The 22,677-nt window shown below is 41.9% G+C and overlaps 1 protein-coding gene across 1 annotated transcript in view; it reads left to right on the top strand.

Moving 5' to 3' along the window:
* Positions 1–10,092: 10,092 nt before the first annotated feature.
* CYSLTR2 (cysteinyl leukotriene receptor 2) overlaps positions 10,093–22,677 on the top strand; it is a 47,711-nt gene continuing 35,126 nt past the window's right edge. The window contains 1 exon segment of the mRNA XM_017873727.1: positions 10,093–10,122. Within this exon segment, the coding sequence (XP_017729216.1) occupies positions 10,100–10,122 (23 nt within the window). The 5' untranslated portion in view covers positions 10,093–10,099.

Raw genomic sequence — 22,677 nt, 5'->3', positions numbered from 1 at the left:
AAGGAGTGGGATGGAAATTCAGCTACTGTTCCTAGCAACTGGTGAGTACTTGCCCCAGGCTGTGGCTAACCATGAAAGGAAAATCTTACTGTAATCCTAACACCCAGAAGGGTCAGCCTTCACGAAGAGGCACTTGTAGGTGGTGGCTGGGCCCTGGGACTGGCCATTCCCTCCTCCATGCCCTGCCAGCGCAAGTGCTCAGGAACATTCACCTCCTGCCTCTCTCTACCAGTGGTGATCCTCTGCAGTGCAGGAGCCATGTCTTAGGTGTCGTTGTATACTTCTTGTCCAGGACAGGGACTGGCACACTTCTGCTTAGGGTTTGTTAGCAAATGGATAGAGGGAAGAATGAAGGAAAGGGGAAAACCAGGTGTATTTCTTAAAGTTGGCAAGGTGATTCAATTCCTTTCTTCATCCATACAACAAATATTTATTGAGCACTTTCTATGTGGCAGTCACAATTTAGACAATGGGGTTACTGATACTTAAGGTGTTCTGGTTCTGGCACATGAGAAGCTGATTTATTATTTTTCTACCATGTTATACAGTGAGGAAAGCAACAGTCTTGTATCAAGCTGGTTCTTTAAAATACCCTACTATGTTTCCTGGGGTTTCATGCTTCTAGGCTCCTGATTACTTAACACATTCAAAACAGAAGAATCTTTTTATATGCACCAGGAGAAGAGATTGAAAAACACTGACATCCCGGGAAAGTGGGAAATCCAGATTTCACAATGTCTTCTCCACTGCCACATGTTTCCCATTTGTTTGTTTTTCCAAAGCACCCATTGCACCCCACCAGGATGGAGCTCAGGCTGGCCTCCAGGCAGGGCTGTTTTCCATAGCCTCTGCCCCTCCCCACCAGAGCAGAGGGGAGTGCTAACTGCACCTAGGACTGTCATCCAGAGGAGCATCTCTGAGAAGCAAAGTGAATTGTCTGGTCTGGGCAGTTCCTAAGTGGATGAATGACTAATAACCCTTGGTTCCTAATGACCTGGAAGAAATAATGCAATTTCCTGGGTTCTGTGGAATTCTGGAATCTCCAGCTATTAAAACCACTGCAAAGTACTCTTAGATACTAAATGCATGGTACATTTCATGATGTTGTTTTCTCGGGCCATCAGCTTGTGCGTATTTGATCGCTCATGCTTGCTTTAAGAAGCACTTGCGGCCCCTATCTTCAGCTCTGTTAAATGGAGAAAAGCCAGATAAACTAAGGCAATAGTGGCGTTAAATTAATGTGAGCATCATGTAAATGCTCATCAATGCCAAGAGGAGCCCATAGTTTCCGCTAGTAACAGAAAGTCCCTAACATGAGGAAGATATATTTATCACATCAAAGGGATCTATTGTTGGTATCCCTAGTATTGGCTAATGGTAAAAAGGGTGCATAGTTATTTAGCGTCTTGGAAATACAAGTTTCTCATCATTTAGGTGTTTTCAAATAGGACAATAACAAATGCAAAGGGTCATTGCAATAGCTACATGAGATCTGTGTGAGGTGCCTAGCACAGGACTGGCACCTGGATTAAGCCCAGGACCTGGCTGTTGGAGCATTTGAACATAGTGAACATGTGCTCCTCATAGAGCTAGAAGCTCACTAGAGTAATCCACCCTTCAGATCACAGGGACCTGGGAATTTGTTCTGAATATTTAAAGCAGGGAAGGTTTACTCAGGTGATAGAAGGGCTGAGAGACAAGCAGGGGACTGAGATAACACAGAGTTTAACACAGTAAGAAGCTATCACCATGCCTGGGCTGCAGAGATACAGGGAGAAGACAGCTTTCCCCAAGCCTGGGAGTCACACAGCAGAAGCTGGGGCCACACAGAACACACAGTTGCCATCAGAAATGCCACCTGCAGAACAGATAGGGAGTGATATGGTTAGGCTTTGTGTCCCCACCCAAATCTCATCTTGAATTACAATCCCCATAATCCCCACGTGTCAAGGGAGAGACCAGGTGGAGGTAATTCAATCATAGGAATGGTTCCCCCATGCTGTTCTCATGATAGTGAGTGAGTTTTCATGAGATCTGATGGTTTTATAAGGGGTTCTTCCTTTTTTTTTTTTTTTTTTTGAGACGGAGTCTGGCTCTGTCTCCCAAGCTGGAGTGCAGTAGCCGGATCTCAGCTCACTGCAAGCTCCGCCTCCCGGGTTTAGGCCATTCTCCTGCCTCAGCCTCCCGAGTAGCTGGGACTACAGGCGCCCGCCACCTCGCCCGGCTAGTTTTTTATACTTTTTTTAAGTAGAGACGGGGTTTCACCGTGTTAGCCAGGATGGTCTCAATCTCCTGACCTTGTGATCCGCCCACCTAGGGGCTCTTTTCCTCACTTCTCTCTCTCCTGCCGCCTCGTGAAAAAGATACCTGCTTACCCTTCGCCTTCCACCATGATTGTACGTTTCCTGAAACTTCCCCAACCATATGGAACTATAAGTTAGTTAAACCCCTTTCCATTATAAATTACCCAGTCTCAGGAAGTTCTTTATAGCAGTGTGAGAACGGACTAATACAGGGAGAAATGCTCTGGCTTTTTTCTCCTTTTCTTTCCACCTTCCTACCTCCCACCAGTGCCAAATCTAGCCAGAAGCTGGGCTGATATGGGAGTCTGAGCTTTAAGGGTGAGCCCTCACTGAACCCTATAGACAGTAGAGCAGGAGAGAGGTGAGGAAGGGAACTGGGCCCACCCAGTGGGCCCGCGAGCCTGGGCAGTCAAGGTACCAGATGAAATTATCCGGCTTGGAGGTCTTCATCTGGAGTGATGTTTTGTTTCCAACCTATCTCCTCTCCTCCTGTCCTTGTCCCCAACCTTGCTCATGCCTATTTTCAAAATTCTCTTGAGTCTTCTGTTCCCGCTGGGTCATCTCCTGTCCACAGGTGGGAAAGAAGGAAAGACACCAGCCCCACTGCAGCCACCATCCGCATTGCTAGATGGCCGAGCATGTGCCTGCACTGAGCCATGCCCAGAGGGCAGCCAGGTGATGATGTTGCTCCTGCCTAGCATGTGCTCTGCCCAGTGCTCGGCAGACCTCCCTGGCAGGCGCTGTAGCTGTGCCTCAGTGCTCTGGCCCTGAGCCTGGCCACCACATGTATTATCAGGGAAGACCCTGTCCTTGAATCACCTACATTAGTGCTTAAAGCTCTGGCTTCAAACTCAGTCTCAACCCCGGGTAGGTGGAGAATAGAACTTTCTTTAGGATTTTTTGATAGTTCACTTGCCATTTTTTTTGAGAAGTCCTTCTTCCCTGACCTGCTGTGTGAAACTTACTGTTTGCAAACTCCTTCTTACATTCTATTAGTGAAACTAACCCAGAGCCTAGATTAGGGAAAAGCTGCATGCATAAGGGGAAAAAGTAAGAATAAATGTAGTTTATTGTCCCCACTACGGCGCATCCTGTCAATGGAATATAGGAATATAATTAAATCATTAAAACATTCATGCCTGTGTGGCAAAACGTTGTGTTACAGTGTAAATGGGAAAAATGCAGGATGCAAATTTATGTCAAAGGAAGTAACAAATGAGCAAGCAATGGCTTAGAAAACTGTCTGGCAGAGAATGCACCAAAAGCTTGTCTTTTGAGAGATGGTACTATGATTGATTTTCATGCGAAGAGATTAAGTTTACTCCAGAGATCCCTTGAGTTCTAGAACTGGTCTTACTTGTCTTTGTATCTTTCTTCCTTCCTCATCCCCAGAGCATTGTACACTCAATATGCAAGAAGCACTAGAAGTGCTCACGGTGTGTTTCCAAGACCCTACACCAGCCTAGCTGAAACAGGACCGGATCATCTCTCAAATCTCCATCTTAAGTTCTTGTTGGCCACCTGCTTCCTGGAGCTAGGGCTACAGAGGCGGGAGTGAAGAAGGACTCGGCTGCCCAGACTGGAGAAACCACAGAATCCAGGGAGCCAGCCTCAAGGTCTAGTCAAGCAGTGCTCAGACTCACTGCCAGGATTTAGAAGAAAGCAGAAGGGGATGATGAGGAATTACAGATTTGAAACTAAGCTGGAGAGTTTAGAGTCTCTTCTGTACCATGAGTTTTGTGGAGGCTCTAATTCTGTGGTGTTTTTCCAGAATGCTACGTTCTTAGTCACTAATTTGCCTTACGTGACTTGACCAATTAGCACCCTCAGGATGGGAAAGGGCTCACATGAGCAGGAGGAAATTTTAGGGGTCTGGAAAAAGATGGGCTGAAACAAAGGGAAGGCTCTGATAGGGGAGTGAAGACTGTCAACATAACTTTGGCTCCCTTCTCCATGTTTATCCTGTCAGCAGAAAAACCAAATTCTGCAAAACATTTCAAAGAGGTTTATTCTGAGTGGACGTTAATGCTCACTCCAGCTTCAGCACCTCTCCAGAGAGCTGACACTGCTTGGAAAGCTAAATTGTTCTTTTGGAAGGGAGAATTACATGTGACAGACTGAAAATTGAAACAAACTAAAAAGGATGCAAGCTCACTATGAATTAGTTAAGCCTATTGCATGTTTTATGGCAAGTTTATAACTTTCTCCCTGAATTTTGGGTTCCCTTGGTTGGGGAAGGTAGATGTGGATGAGTTCCCTAGGGCTACCATAACAAAGTACTGCAAACTTAATGGCTGAAATTAAAGCAACAGAAATTCATTCTCTCACAGTTCTAGAGGGCAGAAGTCAGAAATCAGGATGCCAGCAGGGTCACGCTCCCTCTGAAGGCTCTAGGTGGAGTTTTTCATTGCTTTACCAGTTCTAATGGCTCCAGGTGTTCCCTGGCTTGTGGCTGCATCACTCTAATCATATTACATGGCCTTCTCCCCTGTGTGAGCTTGTTGACACTCCTTTGTCATCTCTCTTACAACGATACACGTAACTGCGTTTTCGGCTCACCTGGATAATGAAAAATAAACTCCTTGCCTCAAGATCCTTAATTAACCACTATTTGTGCCACATAAGATCACATTTACAGAATCCATGATTTGAATTTGGGCATGTCTTTGGTGCCAATGTTTAGCCAACTGCACTAGGTAATTCTTTTCTCTGTTTGTCTTGTCACAGAACAGGCTCTCCTACACATAAAGTTGGTTGCTTTCTAAATTCCATGAGTTTTCAGGTTTGTTTCCATTCTTCCCCTTTCTTTCTTTCTTTCTTTTTTTTTTTTTTTTTTTGAGATGGAGTTTCACTCTTGTTGCTCAGGCTGGAGTTTAATGGTGCAATCTCAGCCCGCCACAACTTCCACCTCCCAGGTTCAAACGATTCTCCTGCCTCAGCCTCCGAAGTAGCTGGGATTACAGGCACTCACCACCACGCCCAGCTAAGTTTTGTATTTTTACTAGAGATAGGGTTTCACCATGTTGGCCAGGCTGGTCTTGAACTCCTGACCTCGTGATCTGTCCACTTTGGCCTCCCAAAGTGCTGGGATTACAGGCGTGAGCCTCCGTGCCCAGTCTGTTCTTCCACTTATTACCTAAATAGAACATGATTCACATTGACTTCTTCCTTTGTATTTAATCTTGCTCTATGAAAACAAGCTACTGTCTCTGATGCCTTAGCAACTTAATAGTGCTTCTGATCTTTTGAAAATCACAGGTTTGTGTTTACAAGAACATATCCTCTAGACTCAAGCTTATGTCTCTAAAAGTCTAACTAAAGGCCTTGTGGCTGGTACATTACTGTAATCAGCAAGAAACTGGTCCTGATTCTCTTAAACTCACTTTGTTCAACTGAGAACAAACTTGAAAGTCTCCTACAAAACTGGAGTTGATTCTCATCTCTTAATTACTTCTGCAGGCCTTTGAAAGTTCCAGAGAAGTTCTCCGTGTGCTATATATGTTAAACACGCTTCCATGTTTTCCTTTAAATCATCAAGAGCAGCACATAGGATAATGTGTTTATTCCTTTCTCTGCTCCCTAGGATTATCTTCTTTTTAAAGTCATCGACCCTTTCCCTATCTACTCTAAATGAATGATTTCATACTCCATCCTAACAAATCTGGTTAAAATGACATTGCATCTCCTTATATCATCTGTCCAAATTGTACAAAGAAAGAGTGTCTAATGGGCACTCTCCAACAAAGTTACTGCCTATGGAGTGCTTAGAGATCCCAGGCTGTGCTAAAAATCAAAGAAAGTATTGAATAAGTTTCTCCTTTCTCTGAGGTTTACAGATTCAGAAGCAGGGGGTAGGGAGAAAGCATTTCCCTCATTATCTTTCCAATACTCTTGAAACATATTCTGCTCCTTGAAAACCTAATATTCAAAAGTTAGCTCTGGGAGTGTAGGATCGGTTTTTTTTTTTCACTGTTTATTTAATTTTAATTTTTTTTTTTTTTTGAGACAGAGTCTCTGTCGCCCAGACTAGAGTACAGTGGCATGATCTCAGTTCACTGCAACCTCCACCTCCCGAGTTCAAGCAATTCCTTGCCTCAGCCTCCCAAATAGCTGAGATTACAGGCGCCTGCCACCACGCCCAGCTAATTTTTGTATTTTTAGTAGAGACGGGGTTTCACCGTCTTGGCCAGGCTAGTCTTGAACTCCTGATCTTGTGATCTGCCTGCCTCAGCCCACCAAAGTGCTGGGATTAGGTGTAAGCCACCATGCCCAGCCTTTTTTTTTTTTTTTTTCTGGGGCAGTCTTGCTCTGTCACCCAAGCTGGAGTGCAGTGGTGTGATCTGAGCTCACTGCAGCCACAACATCCCCAGCTCAAGCAATCCTTCCACTTCAGCTTCCTGAGTAGCTGAGACTATAGGCACATGCCACCATGCCCAGCTAATTTTTGTATTTTTTTTTTTAGTGATGGGGTCTCCCTGTGTCACTCAGACTGCTTTCAGTCTGTCCTGGACTCAAGAGATCTTCCTGCCTCAGCCTCCCAAAGTGCTAGGATTATAGGGGTGAGCCACTGCATCCAGCCCACTGTATTTATTTTAATGAGATGAACATTAGTCGATTAATTAGGCTCTTTTTTTTTTTTTTTTTTTTTTTGTGAGACAGAGTCTCGCTCTGTCGCCCAAGTTGGAGTACAATGGCGTAATCTTGGCTCACTGCAACCTCCGCCTTCTGGGTTCAAGCGATTTTCCTGCCTCAGCCTCCCAAGTAGCTGGGACTACTGGTATGTGCCACCATGCCTGGCTAATTTTTGTATTTTTAGTAGAGACAGGGTTTCACCATATTGGCTAGGCTGGTCTTGAACTCCTGACCTCATGATCTGCCCGCCTTGGCCTCCCAAAGTGCTGGAATTACAGGCATGAGCCACCACGTCCGGCCAACTGGGCTTTTATTGGAGGAGAATGAATATCTATAGTGATTGCTTGTAGAATTAAATGTTGTTTCAAGCTTTTGCCCCTAAAAATGAGAATGGTAATATAATATTTGTATTCTGTGAGTTTTGATTGGGATAAATAAAATATTAGAAATAGAATCCCAGACCCAGGAAGAACCTTGTCTTCAGAGGAGCAACCTTGGTCCCAGCCCCTTCTCCACAGCTGCATGAAGAAGCTGCACAGAAAACCACTCACCCTCACCCCCAGTTCTGGAATGTGAAGGTAAGATCTACATTGTCCTGGTGATGGTCATTGCTGGAGAGCTCTAGGACATGCAGGAAATGGCTCCAGAGCCTCTTCCTCTTCATTGTCACGCAGCAGCAGTTCAGAGCTTTCCAGAAAGACCTACTTTTCATTTCCCCCAAGTTTCAAGATTTTGGGCACTTGAGGGAGCTATAGATAGGGTGAGGTTTGGCTCTTGACACCATGCTAGCATCGGAGCATGGAAGGGATGGGGAAGGGCGCTAGAATCAGTGGTTTTCAGGGTTGAAGGAGGCCTTGGGTGAGGGGATAGCAAGAGCCAAGGCCTGTCGTTCCCATGACCATGAGGCAGAAGAAGGCACAGGGAGAATAGGGTAGGGCAGAGTTGGAGATGGTTAGGGAACTCTCTAGGCCCTGCTCTGGATTCCAGGCCTGGCGTGACACTGACTAGCTGTGTGCCATGACCAAGCTGCTCAACAAGTCTGCACCTCTGTTTCTTCCTGGGTGTTATGAAGGGATTGGACTCCATGATTGTTAAGGTCTGTTCCAGTTCCAGCAAACAAACTGCAAACAAGCAAAACAAACAAAGCCTGCCTTGTTTATTTTCAAGAAAGCATTTGCTAATCTCTTTCCAATGCAGCCAGTCTCCTTGTTTACCATTCTGGGCTCCTCTCAGGCCCCAAAATAGTGCTTTTTATTTTAGGGATAAGCAAATAGTTCAGTTTGACTGGAGTATGGGAAGAAAGTAGGAGGGCAACCAAGAGGAGTAGAACCTGAAAGGGATCTGGGATTGGAGCATGAAGGCCTAAGTACTCCTAGACTTAGGCATAAAAACACACTGTCCTGGTGCCATTCTTTAGACCAGAGAGGACCAGAGGGGTCCCAACCCCTTGGGACAGGAAAGCGCTGAATGAGGACCAGAGACAGGTTAGAGTCCTCCCTGATCCTCATCCAAGCCCTTTCTTGTCCCAAGGGGGCTGGGAGTCTCTGGGGCTGAGGGACACTTCCTTGTCTGTATTGTGCTCTAGATACTTGAGAATTCCCCAGCCAAGTGTCCTCAAAGGTTATGGCCTTTTCCCTAGTTGCATCAGAGCATACAGTTTGTGTAGCCCTACATCCTACAGGTGGCCAAGAGCAGCTGTTTTGAGGGGAGAGGGGACATGGACATGAGGGCTAGAATTCCCCATGCCTAAGTGTGGAGCTCTTTATATGTGGGAGGGAGCTGGGAATGGGAAGAGGACAAGGGCAGCTGCAGGCTTTGCCAAGTCTTCTGTATAATTAGGGTAATTAGCATATTCCCCACCTTAAACATTTGGCATTTATTTTTGAAAACATTCATAATTTGCTCTTCTAGCTATTTGAAAATATACAATAAATTGTTGTTTGTTTCAGTCACTCTACAGTGCTGTAGAACACTAGAACACATTCCTCTTATCTAGATGTCCACTGATCAACTTTTGTGTCCATTAATCAACCTCTGTCTATCTCTCCCTGCCTCCTCCCCTTCCCAGCCTCTAGTAACCACTATTCTACTCTCTACTTCTATAAGGTCAACTTTTTTAGCTTCCACATATGAGAACATGCAGTATTTATCTTACTATGCCTGGCTTACTTCACTTAACATAATGTCTTCCAAGCTCATCCATGTTGCCACAAGTGACAAAATTTTGTTCTTTTTAAATCAATAAATAGTATTCAATTGTGAATATATACATTTTTCATCCATCTTTCTGTTAATGAACATTTAGGGTGATCCATATTTTGGCTATTGTGAATAGTGCTACGGTAAACATGAGAATGCAGAGATCTCAACAAGATTCAGTAACCCTACTACTGAGTATATATCCAAAGTATTTTATTCATTTTGATGCTATTCTAAATGGAATAGTTTCCTTAGTTTCCATTTTTGGTTGTTTATTGTTAGTATATATAAATGCAACTGATTTTTGTGTATTGATTTCCTATCCTGCAACTTTGCTGAATTTGCTTATTAGTTCTATTGGGGTTCTGTGTGTGTGTGTGTATGGAATCTTCAGGTTTTCCTACGTATAAAATTTTATCATTTGCAGACAGATATAATTTTACTTATTTATTTCCAATTTGGATCCCTTTTATGTATTTTTCTTGCTTAATGTTACTGCAGCTTTCTATCCAGGAAATGAGGATTTGAACAGTGATGGGGAGGTGAGCAATGGTTGGATTTGGGACATACTTTATGGGCAGAACAAATGGAACTTGTTGGCTCAGAAGTGGGTGGTGGAAGAAAGAAGTTAAAAGTGACTTCTAGGTTTATGGATGGGCTAAATTATTGTGGTGCCTCTGTTTAGACAGGGTAGATGGGGGGATGCAGGACTAAGAGGGGAAGAGAAAAGGTCCATCTGGGTCACATTAAATTTGGCCGTGATTGTGCATCAGATAGATTTAAAAGCAAGAGAAGCGGGGAAGAAGTCAGAACACAGACCCCTGGGGAAAGCTCACATGTAGAAAAGGGATGGAAGAAGAGGCATCAGAAAGACAGGCAAAGAAGAGCAATCTGAGGGGGAGAAAAAGAACCAGTAAAGTCAGAGAAACAAGGAAGAAGTTTCAGGAAAGTGGCAGTGGTCAACTATGCAAACAAGACGGGAAGGAAGGTGAGGACTGAGAAAGGATTTTTTATGTGAGCAACGAGGAGGTTATTGGTTACTTCTGACAGAACATTTTCAGCAGAGTGGATAAGGTCTCTGCCTGAGTGCAAGTGAGTTGAAAATATAAGTGAGTGAGGGAAGTGCTTTAAACAAGTCTAAAGTGCTGTGTGTGTAAGGCAGTGTTGCTATTTCTGTTGCCATGGAAACAGAAACCTTTCAGGAGAACTAAAAGCCACTTAAAATCCCTGACTCTAACCCATCATATCCGCTTGATCTCTTGAGAAAGATAATGACAAAAACCAGTCATTAGAGGGGCAGGGCAATTTTAGATTTCTTCTTTTAGACGTAGCCCTTAACTGGAAATCTTCCCCCTTCTTGAGAAGAGATCTTGCACTGACATCTACACTGGCTTCTAAAAAGCACAGATGACCTGCTATACTTCTGACTTTCTTGCTATTGGTTGGCACTGTTCATAAATATAATTTGCTGTTTCCCTTTTCTTTCAAATGAGCAATCTGAATTACTTGGAGGAGAAAGGCAGAAGAGATAGAGGCAGTAGAAGCCAGGGCAGCTGAAAGACAGAGACCTTCAGGTGGGCATTTTAATCTTTGTTTTGTTAATTCATTGTTGAGAATCATGACTTGATGATCACGTAGTAGAGGAGTAGTTTTTGAAAAGTAAGTTTGTTTTGTTCTACTATAAATGTTATTTTCCTATCATGTACATGGTAGTTTTAAAAATACTGTGAAAGTACAAAATGTTAAAGGAAGCCAAATTCTCCACCAAGATAGCCTCTATTGATATTTTGGGGGTTTTCCGTGTGTGTGTGTGTGTGTGTGTGTGTGTGTGTGTGTGTGTTTGTGAATGTGTATATGCACATATAACTTTAGTTTTCATAGTTGCGTCCCTGCACTATGGACACATTTATATTCATTTCCTGCATTTCAGTCTATGGTTTTTCCATGTTGCTGTGAATTCTTTGTAATCATAAATTAAAGCTGCTGCGTAATATTGCATTGAGGAACTTTACTATACTTCCTCCATTTTTGGCTGTATAGCAGTTATCCTATTTTTCATAGTTTGGGTCCTTTTATTATATAAGATATATTTTTTTCATACAGGGTCTTGTTTTAGGGGTAGAAGAAGTTGAATCTGAGCACATATATTTCAATGGTTTTGCTCAGAGGCACAATGAGAGTGAAAGAGTATGTGAGATCATGAGCATATAATCTGTTCCTTACCCCACTGGGACACTAACCAGTGTTTCTCAACTCTGGCTGCACATCAAGCCAGAATCACCTGACTCTGAGGAGATTAGAAAATTACCCCTAGAATAATTGAAGCTTAACTTTTAGAGATCAGCAAGTCATCTGCAGTATTTTGTCTTGTTTTCCAGAAACTTCTCAGGTGGTTCTAATAGGTGGTAGGCATAAAAACAGATGACCTACGTCATTCAAAATATTTTTCTGTCTCCGACATATACCTGAGAGTAATATGTATTAGGAGAAAGGGAGATATAATTTCAGGCAAGCCAACCAAATCTCCCTTTCAACACTACTTAAATAATGCAAATAATAGAATAATTTGCAGGGAAACATAAGACTTCTAGAAATTTCTATTATCTACCTCAGCCACATAAACTCTTGAGATGAGAATCTACTTGTGTTTCGATTTACTAATGTTTTAAAGAGGTGGATTTGTTTCCAGTGCTTCGATGGTTAAAAGTTAGAGAAGTTGAGGCTGTAGTATGTTCTGAATGTACCTGAATCACGCCCATATCTGCTAGAATCTGCCAAGGCAGCCAGGCTTCCTTTCTTTTGTAATCTTCAAGATTAAACACAAGGTGGGCATTTAATAGCTGGCCAGTCACTAACACACTGTGGGCACAGTGAAGATTGATGGCATTGGATTTGGAGGTAGAAGGTGGCTCACTCTGGCTTTCAGGAGCCCCATAGACATGGCACTTATCTTCTCTGGACCTCATGTCCTCAGGAGGAAAGTGGACAGAGTTTATGCCAGGGCTGCATTCTGGTTTCTCCCATCAGGAACTGAAAACAGAGCCAGAGCCCCTAAACCACATTGAAGCATTTGCTGTTGCACTCCTAGCCTGCTGCAGGCCAGGAATCATCCCAACGAGACTAACAGCATGTTAATCAAATTTCTTCTTGTTTTGACTCAGTGGAGAACACCTGTTTAGTACCTTCATTAATGAATGTAAACATTCACATAGTACTTTACAAAACACGTTTACATGCATCAGTTCATTTGATCCACATACTAGCCTTAAGAACTGGAGTAATTCTTATTTTAAAGATGGTAAAGATGAGACTGAGAGAACATAGGATCTTTTCCAGGTGGAACCAGAACTGGTCCAATCTGGTTTAGCCCAGGGCACATGGTCCATTCTTACAACTTAAATAATAGCTATTGTGGGAAATTGGTTAAACATATTTCATAATGTTTATATAATTGGTTATTCTGTAACCAGTTAGATGATGACATTGATGTTGTTATTTGGCAAAGAAAGGTGATCATGGCATGGAAATAAGAAAAAAGCAAGATATAAAACAGCATTATAAATGCGCTCATTTTTGTTTAAAAATATTTGTATATATTTCAGGAAAGATGAAAAAAAGCATATATGTGAAATTTTAGATATGTCTGGTTGGTGGTAAAGTTCATAATTTAAGTTTATTTCAGTTTGTATTACATTGTAAATTTTTTTTTTTTTACCATGAACATGTACTACTTGTGTAACAAAAATAAAGGAAAGTAAATAGAATTGTTCATGTCTTTCTGGTTGGCTCTTCTCCGGATGAAATGGCCCCATCTTCTTTCACTTGGCCGTAAAGAAGGCTGCTATTTAATTCTCTGAGTTTTGTACATTATTGTCACAAATTTTATTGTGATTGTCAGCTAGTACTGACTGAATTCTTCGCGTGTGTTGGGCACCAAGTTAATTACTTCACATCCATTTTTTTTTTCATCAGTACTCACTCCAGTGCTCCTTTGGCAGAGGAGAGTTTGAAGCTCAGAGGGCTGCAGTAATAAAAGAGGCTAAAAGGCAGAGTTGAAACTTAAACCCAGGACCCTTTTAACCCAAAAGCACATGGTTTCATTCATTATATCACTCTGCCTCCCATCCACCTGGGATCACATGAGCAGCCTCCGTTTTGGAGGAAAGATGATATATTTCTTCAGTGTACTCATTGCTGTGTACATGAATACATGATGGTTACTTTGGGCATCATTAGGATTTCCTGTGTACTCCAGAATCAAGGATCCTTTCTACTTTTCTATAGTTTTGCTCTATGCACCAGATATCTGAGGCACTCTAGTTCCCCAAGGGTAAGGCTTTAAGATAAAAGCCTCACAAGGGATTGTGCAATTACCCAATGAACTCTGGCTAATGCGGCAGCCAAACTGGATAGTACAAAGAAAGGCAAGTATTTTGCTGTAGGTGTTTAGCTTTGCTAGAGAGCTTTTTGAAATCCATGTCAGAAACCCCTAGCACTGTATTTCTTTATTTATCAGGGTATTGGCCACTGCCTCCTTTGTACTGCAGTTACTTATGTACAGTATGTTCTATTGGACTAAGACTCGGACATTGGAGTCCTTGCATAGAACCTAGCACATAAACTCCATTGAGAATAAGGCATTGTGTAAATAAATCGATTCACCAGTGAATGCAGACTTTAGTTACAGCTAATGTTTATCTCTGTGGAACTTTATTAACCTCTTTATATTAATTGACCCATGGAGAAAATATAATCTTGACAGAATTTAAAGGAAAACCTCTTCCAATGGATTGATGACTTTGTGGCAGTATAGTCAGAGTCTTTTGACAAAGAAATCTAGTTATTATTTAAGAGGCCCAGGATAAGGGTCTAAGCAGTGAGTTGGAGTCAAGAAATTCCAAACTTGGAAGGATCCTTAGGAAGAGCTGAGACCAGAGGCAGAGTTTTTTTGCCTCTTTAGTGTGAAATCCTTAAGGGAGAGGTTTCAAAAAAGTACAGGAAGCTGACTATAGGAAGAACAAGAAGGAAGGAGAGAAAGGAAGGGAGTAGAGGAGAGAGGAGAGGAGGGAAAGAGATGGAAGAGGAGGGAAAGAGATGGAAAAGGAGAGAGGAACAGAGGGGAAGGGAGCCGGTTTACTCTGGAAGTTTAAATATTAAGCTGGGATAATTTAAAATAATTTAGTCCACCATTATTACCTATATTGTACATTACATAAACAAGAATTTTCTTATTATAAAAAAGATAATTTCCCATATAAGTGTCCTCCCATGAGGCTGTAGAAACAGCATCTTACCTTGTTTGTACCTCTAGTACAGAAAAACAATCATCTAAAGAGTATTTGAAGGCATCCTAGATTCTTTTTTCTCTTTTGTCAAATTATTATTTTTAAAGTATTTTAAATTTGTATAAATTTATGGATTACACATGCAATTTTATTACGTGCATAGATTGTGTAGTGGTCAAGTCAAGGCTTTTAGGGTAATCATCACCTGAATAACATTGTATCCCAGATTCTTTTAAGTAAGTTGGTTTCTTTTTATTTTGAGTCTTAACTTAAAAATAACTCTGTTCTCTTGTAAATTCACTGAGAGACATGAAGGTGACTCCCTTTGTTAGTTGTAAGAGGCACAAATCCCTATTGGGAACTTGTTGGCACAGAGTCAGACAGACAGTTTGCTATCCTCCAAGATATAAAGGGTGCTGCTTCCTACAGTGTTTAGAACAGAGCACCTTTTGGGTACCCTCTGTGGCTGCCTTCTGCTCCCATGCCATGCCATTGACCATTGACCCTATCTATATTCCTGTTCCCAGACTTTAGATTTGAATTTCAGGAAAAGGAAATTTTCAAGGAAAAACACATTAACATCATTTCATTGTAAAAGGCCATGTGAGTTCTTTCCTCCCTGCCCCCAGAAGATATTAATTGTAAGGCATAAAATGAGGGCGTTGGATAACAGCTTCATTAGCTCATTTATTGATCTGAGCACATGCATGTGCCTCATGCTGTGCTGGGGCCTGGGGTACAGCAGTAGACACTTGCTTGCCTTCCATGGGCAAACAGTCTGGTGGGTAGGGATAGACAGGAGACAACTGCTGCCCCTGGGGTAAATGCTGGATGGGAAGCCCAAGGGTCGGCGAACAGCCAAGACGTGGAGAGGTCAGAGAAGGCGTCTTCTGAAGGAAACGATGTTTAGAAAGAAACCTGAGATTGGGTAAGCAATAGCCAGGAAATGAGCTGGAGCTCAGAAGAAATGGGCAAGAGAGAGCTTGCTGTGTTCTGGGCCTTGAAATAAGCTTCATGAGACTGAATATTCTTTACTGAGGGGATTGTGGGGAGAGAATACGCTGGATAACAAGATCGATACTATGAAAAGCCTGGAGATGAACTTGATTCTGAGATGATAATGGGTTTTAAGTGGAAGAGTAATGTGGTCAGACATGCATTTTGGAAAGGTCACTCTGGCCACTGTGTGAAGAATGAATTGAGAACAGCCAGAGTGGAGATAGGGAGGCATTGAGGAGGCTGTGCCCACTGTCCAGGTGAAGGATGACAGCCTGCACTAAGCCAGTCTTGAGCTGACCCCTGAGATGAAAGGAGGGAGTTGGTGGAGGCTGCTGGGTAAACAGGCCAGGTCTGCCACAGAGGAGACACTGGGCAGCAGGACAAGCAGGGGAGGAGGAAAGCCCATGGTTTACTTTTGCTTCTGGCCCTCTCTTCTTTAGGTTCCAGATACCCACTGCCCTCATGCCACTGGCAGCAGGTGGGGTGGCAACAGTAATGACAATGCATGGTGCCAGGCACAGCGCAGCTGTATCCCTGGCTGTCACCTGTGCTGCCTTCTGGGGTCCTCTCAATAACTCCGAGAGGTTGAGTACTTGCTGATGATCACACAGTTTGCACAAGGAAGAGCTAGGATTTGGGTTCAGTTGGGATTTATTCCAGAGGTTTTCCATGATATCCCAATATCTCTTTATCATTTTAGGAAATACACATGATGTTTAACAAACTACCTTTGTAAATAATTTCTTTAAGAAGTGAATTTAATAGTGGAATATGAAATGCTGTCTAGGAGAAATGAGAACAAGTAGGAGTTTTAATTTGAATAAATGGGCTTGTGTGGAGCCCCTGAGTCATGTCATTTAGTCACCTTGATTATGGACAGGGAGGACCCTAACGTTGACCAATTTGTAGGGATTTATTGGAATAAGCAGGACAATGTCTCTATGATAACACTTGCTGTTCTTCTGTCTTGGAAATCAGAAGATCTGGAAATCAGAGACTTAGATAGAAAACAATTCTGTGATTCTGTGGTCTTCCTTAGATCAGGCATTTGGTTAATAACAGATACCTCCAACCTTTCTAAATACAAGGATGACGTGCATTAGAAAATGAAAAACATATGTTGAGATTTTTACACAAAATTAAATTCATAATCAGCATCAGACTCATGTGTTATATTAACCAAGGAGAGCTGAGGAAAGTTTTGAGAGCCAGAGAGAGGGCAACATTTAGTCAAAATAATGTTTTTAAACAAAATGAAGCCATATCTCTAAGGAGCTCAGAGTTCTTCATATATGTTGTTTTGTTGAGTTGAATTTTATTTGTTTGTTTATTTGGTGGCTGAATGTTAGTGGTAGGATGAATGTGCCAGAGAAGCTAGTTTTTGGAGTCTATTAAAGAAGGAAACAAGGAGAGTTAGTAAAGACAGAGATGGGAAGAAGGCGGTCTGAGGTAATGCCATGCATCTTGTTCTTGAGGGCAGAGGTGTCCCCTGGCATGCTTGGATGCCAAACTTCTGCTAGGTTTCAATCCCTGCTACATCCCTGGGGATAAGTTCTTCTCTGGGAGCATTATCTCTTCAAAATAAAACAAGAAAGAATGAAATTGTACAAGAACTCCCATTTTAAGGGAATGTGTTCATAATCAATAGGCACCTTTTCTGCACAGGGAAATTCTCAAGAAAGAAACTTCAGTGAGGCTGGTTACGGTGGTTCATACCTGTAATCTCAGCACTTTGGGACACCCAGGCACTTTGGGACTCCACCAGGTGGGTGGAGCCCAGGAGTTTGAGACCAGCCTGGGCAACATGGCAAAGCCCTGTCTCAAGTACAAAAAGTTAGCTAGGCATGGTGGCATGCACGTGTAGTCCCAGTTACTTGGGAGGCTGAGATGGGAGGATCGTTGAGCCTGGGAGGTTGAGGCTGCAGTGAGCCATGATCGCACCACTGCACTCTAGCCTGGGTAATAGAGTGAGATCTTGTCAAAAAATAAATAAAAAGAAAGAAAGAGAGAGAGAAGGAAGGAAGGAAGGAAGGGGGGTGGGGAGAGAGAGAGAGAGAGAGAGAGAGAAACTTCACTGGATAATGTACAAATTGACCAATCAAAATGACAGAGGGAAAAAACTTGTCAGCAAAAGATGGAGAAAAAAGCATCTATTGCTATCCTGTCAAGACAATGCTGAAACTTATAGGATCTGACATTTTGGCCACACAGACACTTTCCAAGCTGTCATTTTTCAGCCATGCAAATCTTTGTCCTAATGGCACTCTGACAGTACACAGCTTTTTGAGGTGTCTCTTCCTCCATCTGTCTGTGTGCATTTGTGGCAGAGGATATTACCACACATTTGGTGGTCTGGGCAAAGTTCTCCTTTCAGTGGAAGAAGGCCACAGCCAGTTCACACTGCACGTCCACCCACTCCAAGCTAGGCCCAAGAGTCAGTGCTTCAACAAGACCAGCAGCCCCAGGAAGAGTTCAGGCAAGGAAGGTGGCTCCTATAAGATCTCAAGAGCCAAAGAACATTCTAGAAAGAGTAAGAGGCAGACACAAGCTGAAGGGTGGATCAGTAACTGGGAGGGAGTACTGAAAAGTTGCCAACCCAACTAATATGATTTCAATAAAAAACGTTCGAAGTAGAAAACTAAATATCATACAACATAGTATATCTGGACTTTAGAATTAAAATAAGAAGCCAATATTTTAAAATTCAGAAGTTATTTGGGGGGTTTCTAAACTTTCTCTGTGCATTCTGGGATTTAGTCAGGAGACAGGTTGGAAAGATGAACTGATAGCCAACATTTCCCAACATCCCTGATATCCTCCTCACCCACACACAAATCCTGGTGGATTCCTGAGAATCTGAGAGGAGATAGAGAAGGGAGGCTGGAACATTTGCTTATATAAGAAGCCAATTCGATAAGGTGACTACAAGGGAGTAACTGCTCAATGCATTAGCTTCCCCATGGGGACCCTTCCCTGTTGTGGCAATTGCATATTAAAGCCAACCCACTCTTGCCACAAGGGTTGACCCAGATCTTCCCCCAGTGGAGAGCAGAACAGTTTCAGAGACTGCTCCTCAGGGGCTTCAAGCTGCTCTTAGGAATCTGCAGAATCCTATTAGCAACTCACCAAATTTTCTGTCTGCTGAGCTTCAGGGCAAGTCAGGCTCTGTTTACTTGGGATTCAAGGGGAGAAGACCCTGTGAGCTTTGAGGCTTCCAAATGTGGCATCTTAACTAAAGGAACTGCTAAGAGGAGGGTAAACATGAGGCAATTAAAGCTGCACAGGCCCCAGAGGGGAAACTTTAGTATCCCTGCAGGGTGAATTATCAGGCCCCTGGACTCTGGCTGAAAAGTCCTTCCCTGTCCCAGAGCTGTTGAAGAGAACCTCTGCAATAGAGAGAAAGTGAATTGGAGAATTTCCTCCCCAGGGGAACTCCAGAGCCATAAATCCTTATTAACTGTACCAGTTTGCAGCAAATCTGCCAGCAAACTCTTCACCAATGGCCCAAGGTGCTGACTTCACAGTTAAGTGGCCTGTGGAAATAAATGGCATTCAGAAAGCAAAGAGTCACTAGCCTGGTGGCCAATGAAGTGACTCATACTTTGGGGGCTCCTTGAGGCACTTTGTGGATGACAGGGTGGAGGAAAAATCAGTGCAGCAAAATTTTCCAAGACACTGAGTCCATGAAAACAGGGCCCTGTGAGATTGATTCGCATCCAACCCACTTCCTCTGGAGGCTCAGAGACCAGCTCCGTTTCACATTCAAAATATGTCACAATTTCAGTTCCTTTTATCTGTGTTTTGTTTTGATCTCCAAGAACTTAATTCACCTTATCGTTTTGAAAAAAAAAAAATTCTGAAAGCACAAGACCATTCCTGGAAGGCCAGAAAGGTCTAGAAAGCTTGGCATTTTTGACATGACATTTGGAGCCTGTTACAAATAAACTCTGAGTTGTCAGCTTGGAGCTCAAGAATAGACTCTCAATGATTCTTCCCTGTTCTGGAGGGCCATGTTAATTCAGCACTCTGGGGCCTCTGGGATTTTGAGGAACAAATGTGTTGTAGAATCTTCTCTGCACAACTTCAGAGAGCTTATTCTGTCAGCCTTTGCAATAACAACAGCTAACACTTTATATGGCACTTTCTCTGGTCCAGGCCCTGACCTAAGTGCCGTTCGTGTATTATCTCACTTCATCCTTACAATCCTATGAAGTAAGAACTATTATTGGCATTATCCCCTTTCTTTTATTTATTGATTTAAATTAATCTTTTTTTTTTCTTTTTCTTTTTTATTGAGACAGTGTCTTGCTCTATTGCCCAGGCTGGTCTTGAACTCCTGGGCTCAAGCGATCTTCCAGCCTCAGCCTCCCAAAGTGCTAGAACTACAGGTGTGAGCCACTTTGCCTGGCTGCATTATCCCGTTTTACTGATAAGGAGCTGATGCCCAGGGAGATAAAGTCATTTTCCCATGGTCATAGAGGTAGTCCATGAACGAATCAGGATTTAAATCCTGAGGTTGCCGCTCTACTACTGCTTCCCTGCAGCTGAGAGCAACACCTATCATGCTTCTCACCACTTTTTATCACTAAATCATTTCTCAGCCTTGCTTTTACATATTTACTAGTGCCCTGGGAAAATTTTGCCTCCTTAATACTTGTTCTAGGTCCCAGTTCTGAGGTTTAATAATAGTAGTTAACATCACTGAGCACTCACCCTGTATGAGACAACTCACATTCATTATGCCATTTATAGATGGCATAACTGAGGCTCAGAGAAGATAGGTCACTTCTGCAAGATCTCACAGCCAGTTGGTGGCAGATGTGGCCTGCTACCTTACACCAACTGTCTCCTGTGAACATTTCTATTTATTTTAATTTATTTGTTAAATTGACAAATAGTAACTACATATTCATGGGGTATATATTGATGTTTCTATACATATAAAGTATACTGATCATATCAGGGTAATTAGCATACCCATCATCTCAAATATTTATCATTTCCTTTTGTTGGGATTGTTTAATATCCTCCTTCAAACTAGTTGAAACTATTTAATACATTATTTTTAATTAGAGCCATCTTACAGTGGTATGGAACACTAGAACTTATTCCTTCCATCTAGTGGTAATTTTTTACCCTTTACTACATGTGAACTGCATTCACATATTCCCAGCCAAGGTAACAGTCCCATGGCCTTAACCCCAGCAAACTTAACCCATAGTTCATTGGCCCATCATGTATAAACACAAGCCCTTTACCTGAGAAACAGCCCAGGAAGCCCACATCTGGCTATCACTGCAAGTTCTTATAGCCTAGGCCACTGAGAGACTTGCAAATGCTGCTATTGTGGATTACAGCCAGAGAAACCACATGAAGACTATACTAAAATGTCTACCTAGAACCAAGGTCTACTTACCTCACTGAGCTGATACTCCAGGATATGTTTATATGAATAAGGTTTGTCCTGTGAAACCTACTCCATAAAATTGAAAGAGACAACTTTTCCACCAGATGTGTAGAAATCAACATAGGAACACATCAAATATTTAAAAGCATGGCAACATGACACCTCATAAGGAAAATAATAATTCTAGTAACAGACCCAAATCACAAGGAAATATATGAAATCCAAATAAAGGAATTCAAAATAATAATCTAAAGGTGACTCAGTGAGATACAAGAGAATACAGATAGACAATTCAATGAAATCAGGAAAATGATTCATAATTGAATGAGAAGTTCAACAAAAAAGATAGTTATCATAAAAAAGAACCAAAAAGAAATCCTAGCCATGAAGAATTCAATGAATGAAATAAAAATACAATAGAGAGCTTCAACAACAGACTGGCCAAGAAGAAAAAATTTCTAAACACGAAGACAGGTCTTTTGAAATAACACAGGCAGACAAAAAAGAAAAAAAAGAAGGCATAAAAGAGAATGAAAAAGGCTTACAGGATATATGGGACACCATTCAGGAAAGAAATGCTCATAGTATGGGTGTTTTAGAAGGCAAGGAGAAGAGAAAAGGGTGGGAAAACATATTTAATAAAATAATGGCAGAGAACTTCCCAAGTCTTGAGAGAGAGATGGGCATTCAGGTCCAGGAAGCTAAAAGAATTCCAAATAGATTCAACCCAAAAAGATTCTCCCCAAGTCACATTATACTTAAACTGTAAAAAGTCAAAGAAAAAATTTTAAAAGCAGCAAGAGAAAAGCATCAAGTCACATATAAGGGAATCTTCATTGGCCTAAGGGTGGATTTCTCAGCAGAAACCTTAGGGGCCAAGAGAGACTTGGGATGATAAATTCAACATACAAAAAGACAAAAAACCTGTCCGTGAAGAGTATTATACCAAGCAAAGCTATCCTTCAGAAATGAAGAAGTAATAAAATCTTTCCCAGACAAGCAAAACTTAAGACAATGTATCACCAGTAGACCAGCCTTAAAAGAAATGCTCAAGGGAGTCATATCTGGAAGTGAAAAGATGATAAATATTTTCATGAAAACATGCGAAACTATAAAACTTACTAGTAGAGCTGATACACAAAGGAGAGTCAGAAAGGAATCAAGACTTATCACCACAGAAAACCATTCAATTTCAAGGATAAACAATAAGAGAAGAAGTAACGAACAAAAGATACACAAAATAACCAGAAAAGAATCAATAAAATGATAGAATTCCTCACCTCCCAAGAAATAATAATCTTGAATGTAAGTGGATTAAATTCCCCATATAAAAGATAGAGACTAGCCTAACAGATTTAAAAAACACAAGACCCAACTATATGCTGCCTATAAGAAAATCACCTAAACTGTAAAGACATACATAGACTGAAAGTGAAGAGACGAAAAAAGATATTCCATGCAAATGGAAATCAAAAGTGAGGAGCTATGCTTATATCAGACAAAACAGACTTCAGGTTAAGCTGTAAAAAGAGACACAGAAGGACATTATATAATAATAAACCATTGTCTTCCACAATGGTTGAACTAATATACAATCCCACCAATAGTGTGAAAGCATTCCTATTTCTCCACATCCTCTCCAGCATCTGTTGTTTCCTGACTATTTAACGATCGGCATTCTAACTGGCATGAGATGGTATCTCATTGTGGTTTTGATTTGCATTTCTCTAATGACTGGTGATGATGAGCTTTTCTTCATATGTTTGTTGGCCAATAAATGTCTTCTTCTGAGAAGTTTCTGTTCATATCCTTTGCCCACTTTTTGATGGGGTTGTTTTTTTTTTTTTTTTTT

The sequence above is a fragment of the Rhinopithecus bieti genome, unplaced genomic scaffold, assembly GCF_001698545.2.
Source record: "Rhinopithecus bieti isolate Rb0 unplaced genomic scaffold, ASM169854v2 scaffold_7398, whole genome shotgun sequence".
NCBI lineage: Eukaryota > Metazoa > Chordata > Mammalia > Primates > Cercopithecidae > Rhinopithecus > Rhinopithecus bieti.
The sequence above is the reverse complement of the archived record's forward strand: the minus strand, read 5'-3'. Positions and strand labels throughout refer to the sequence as shown.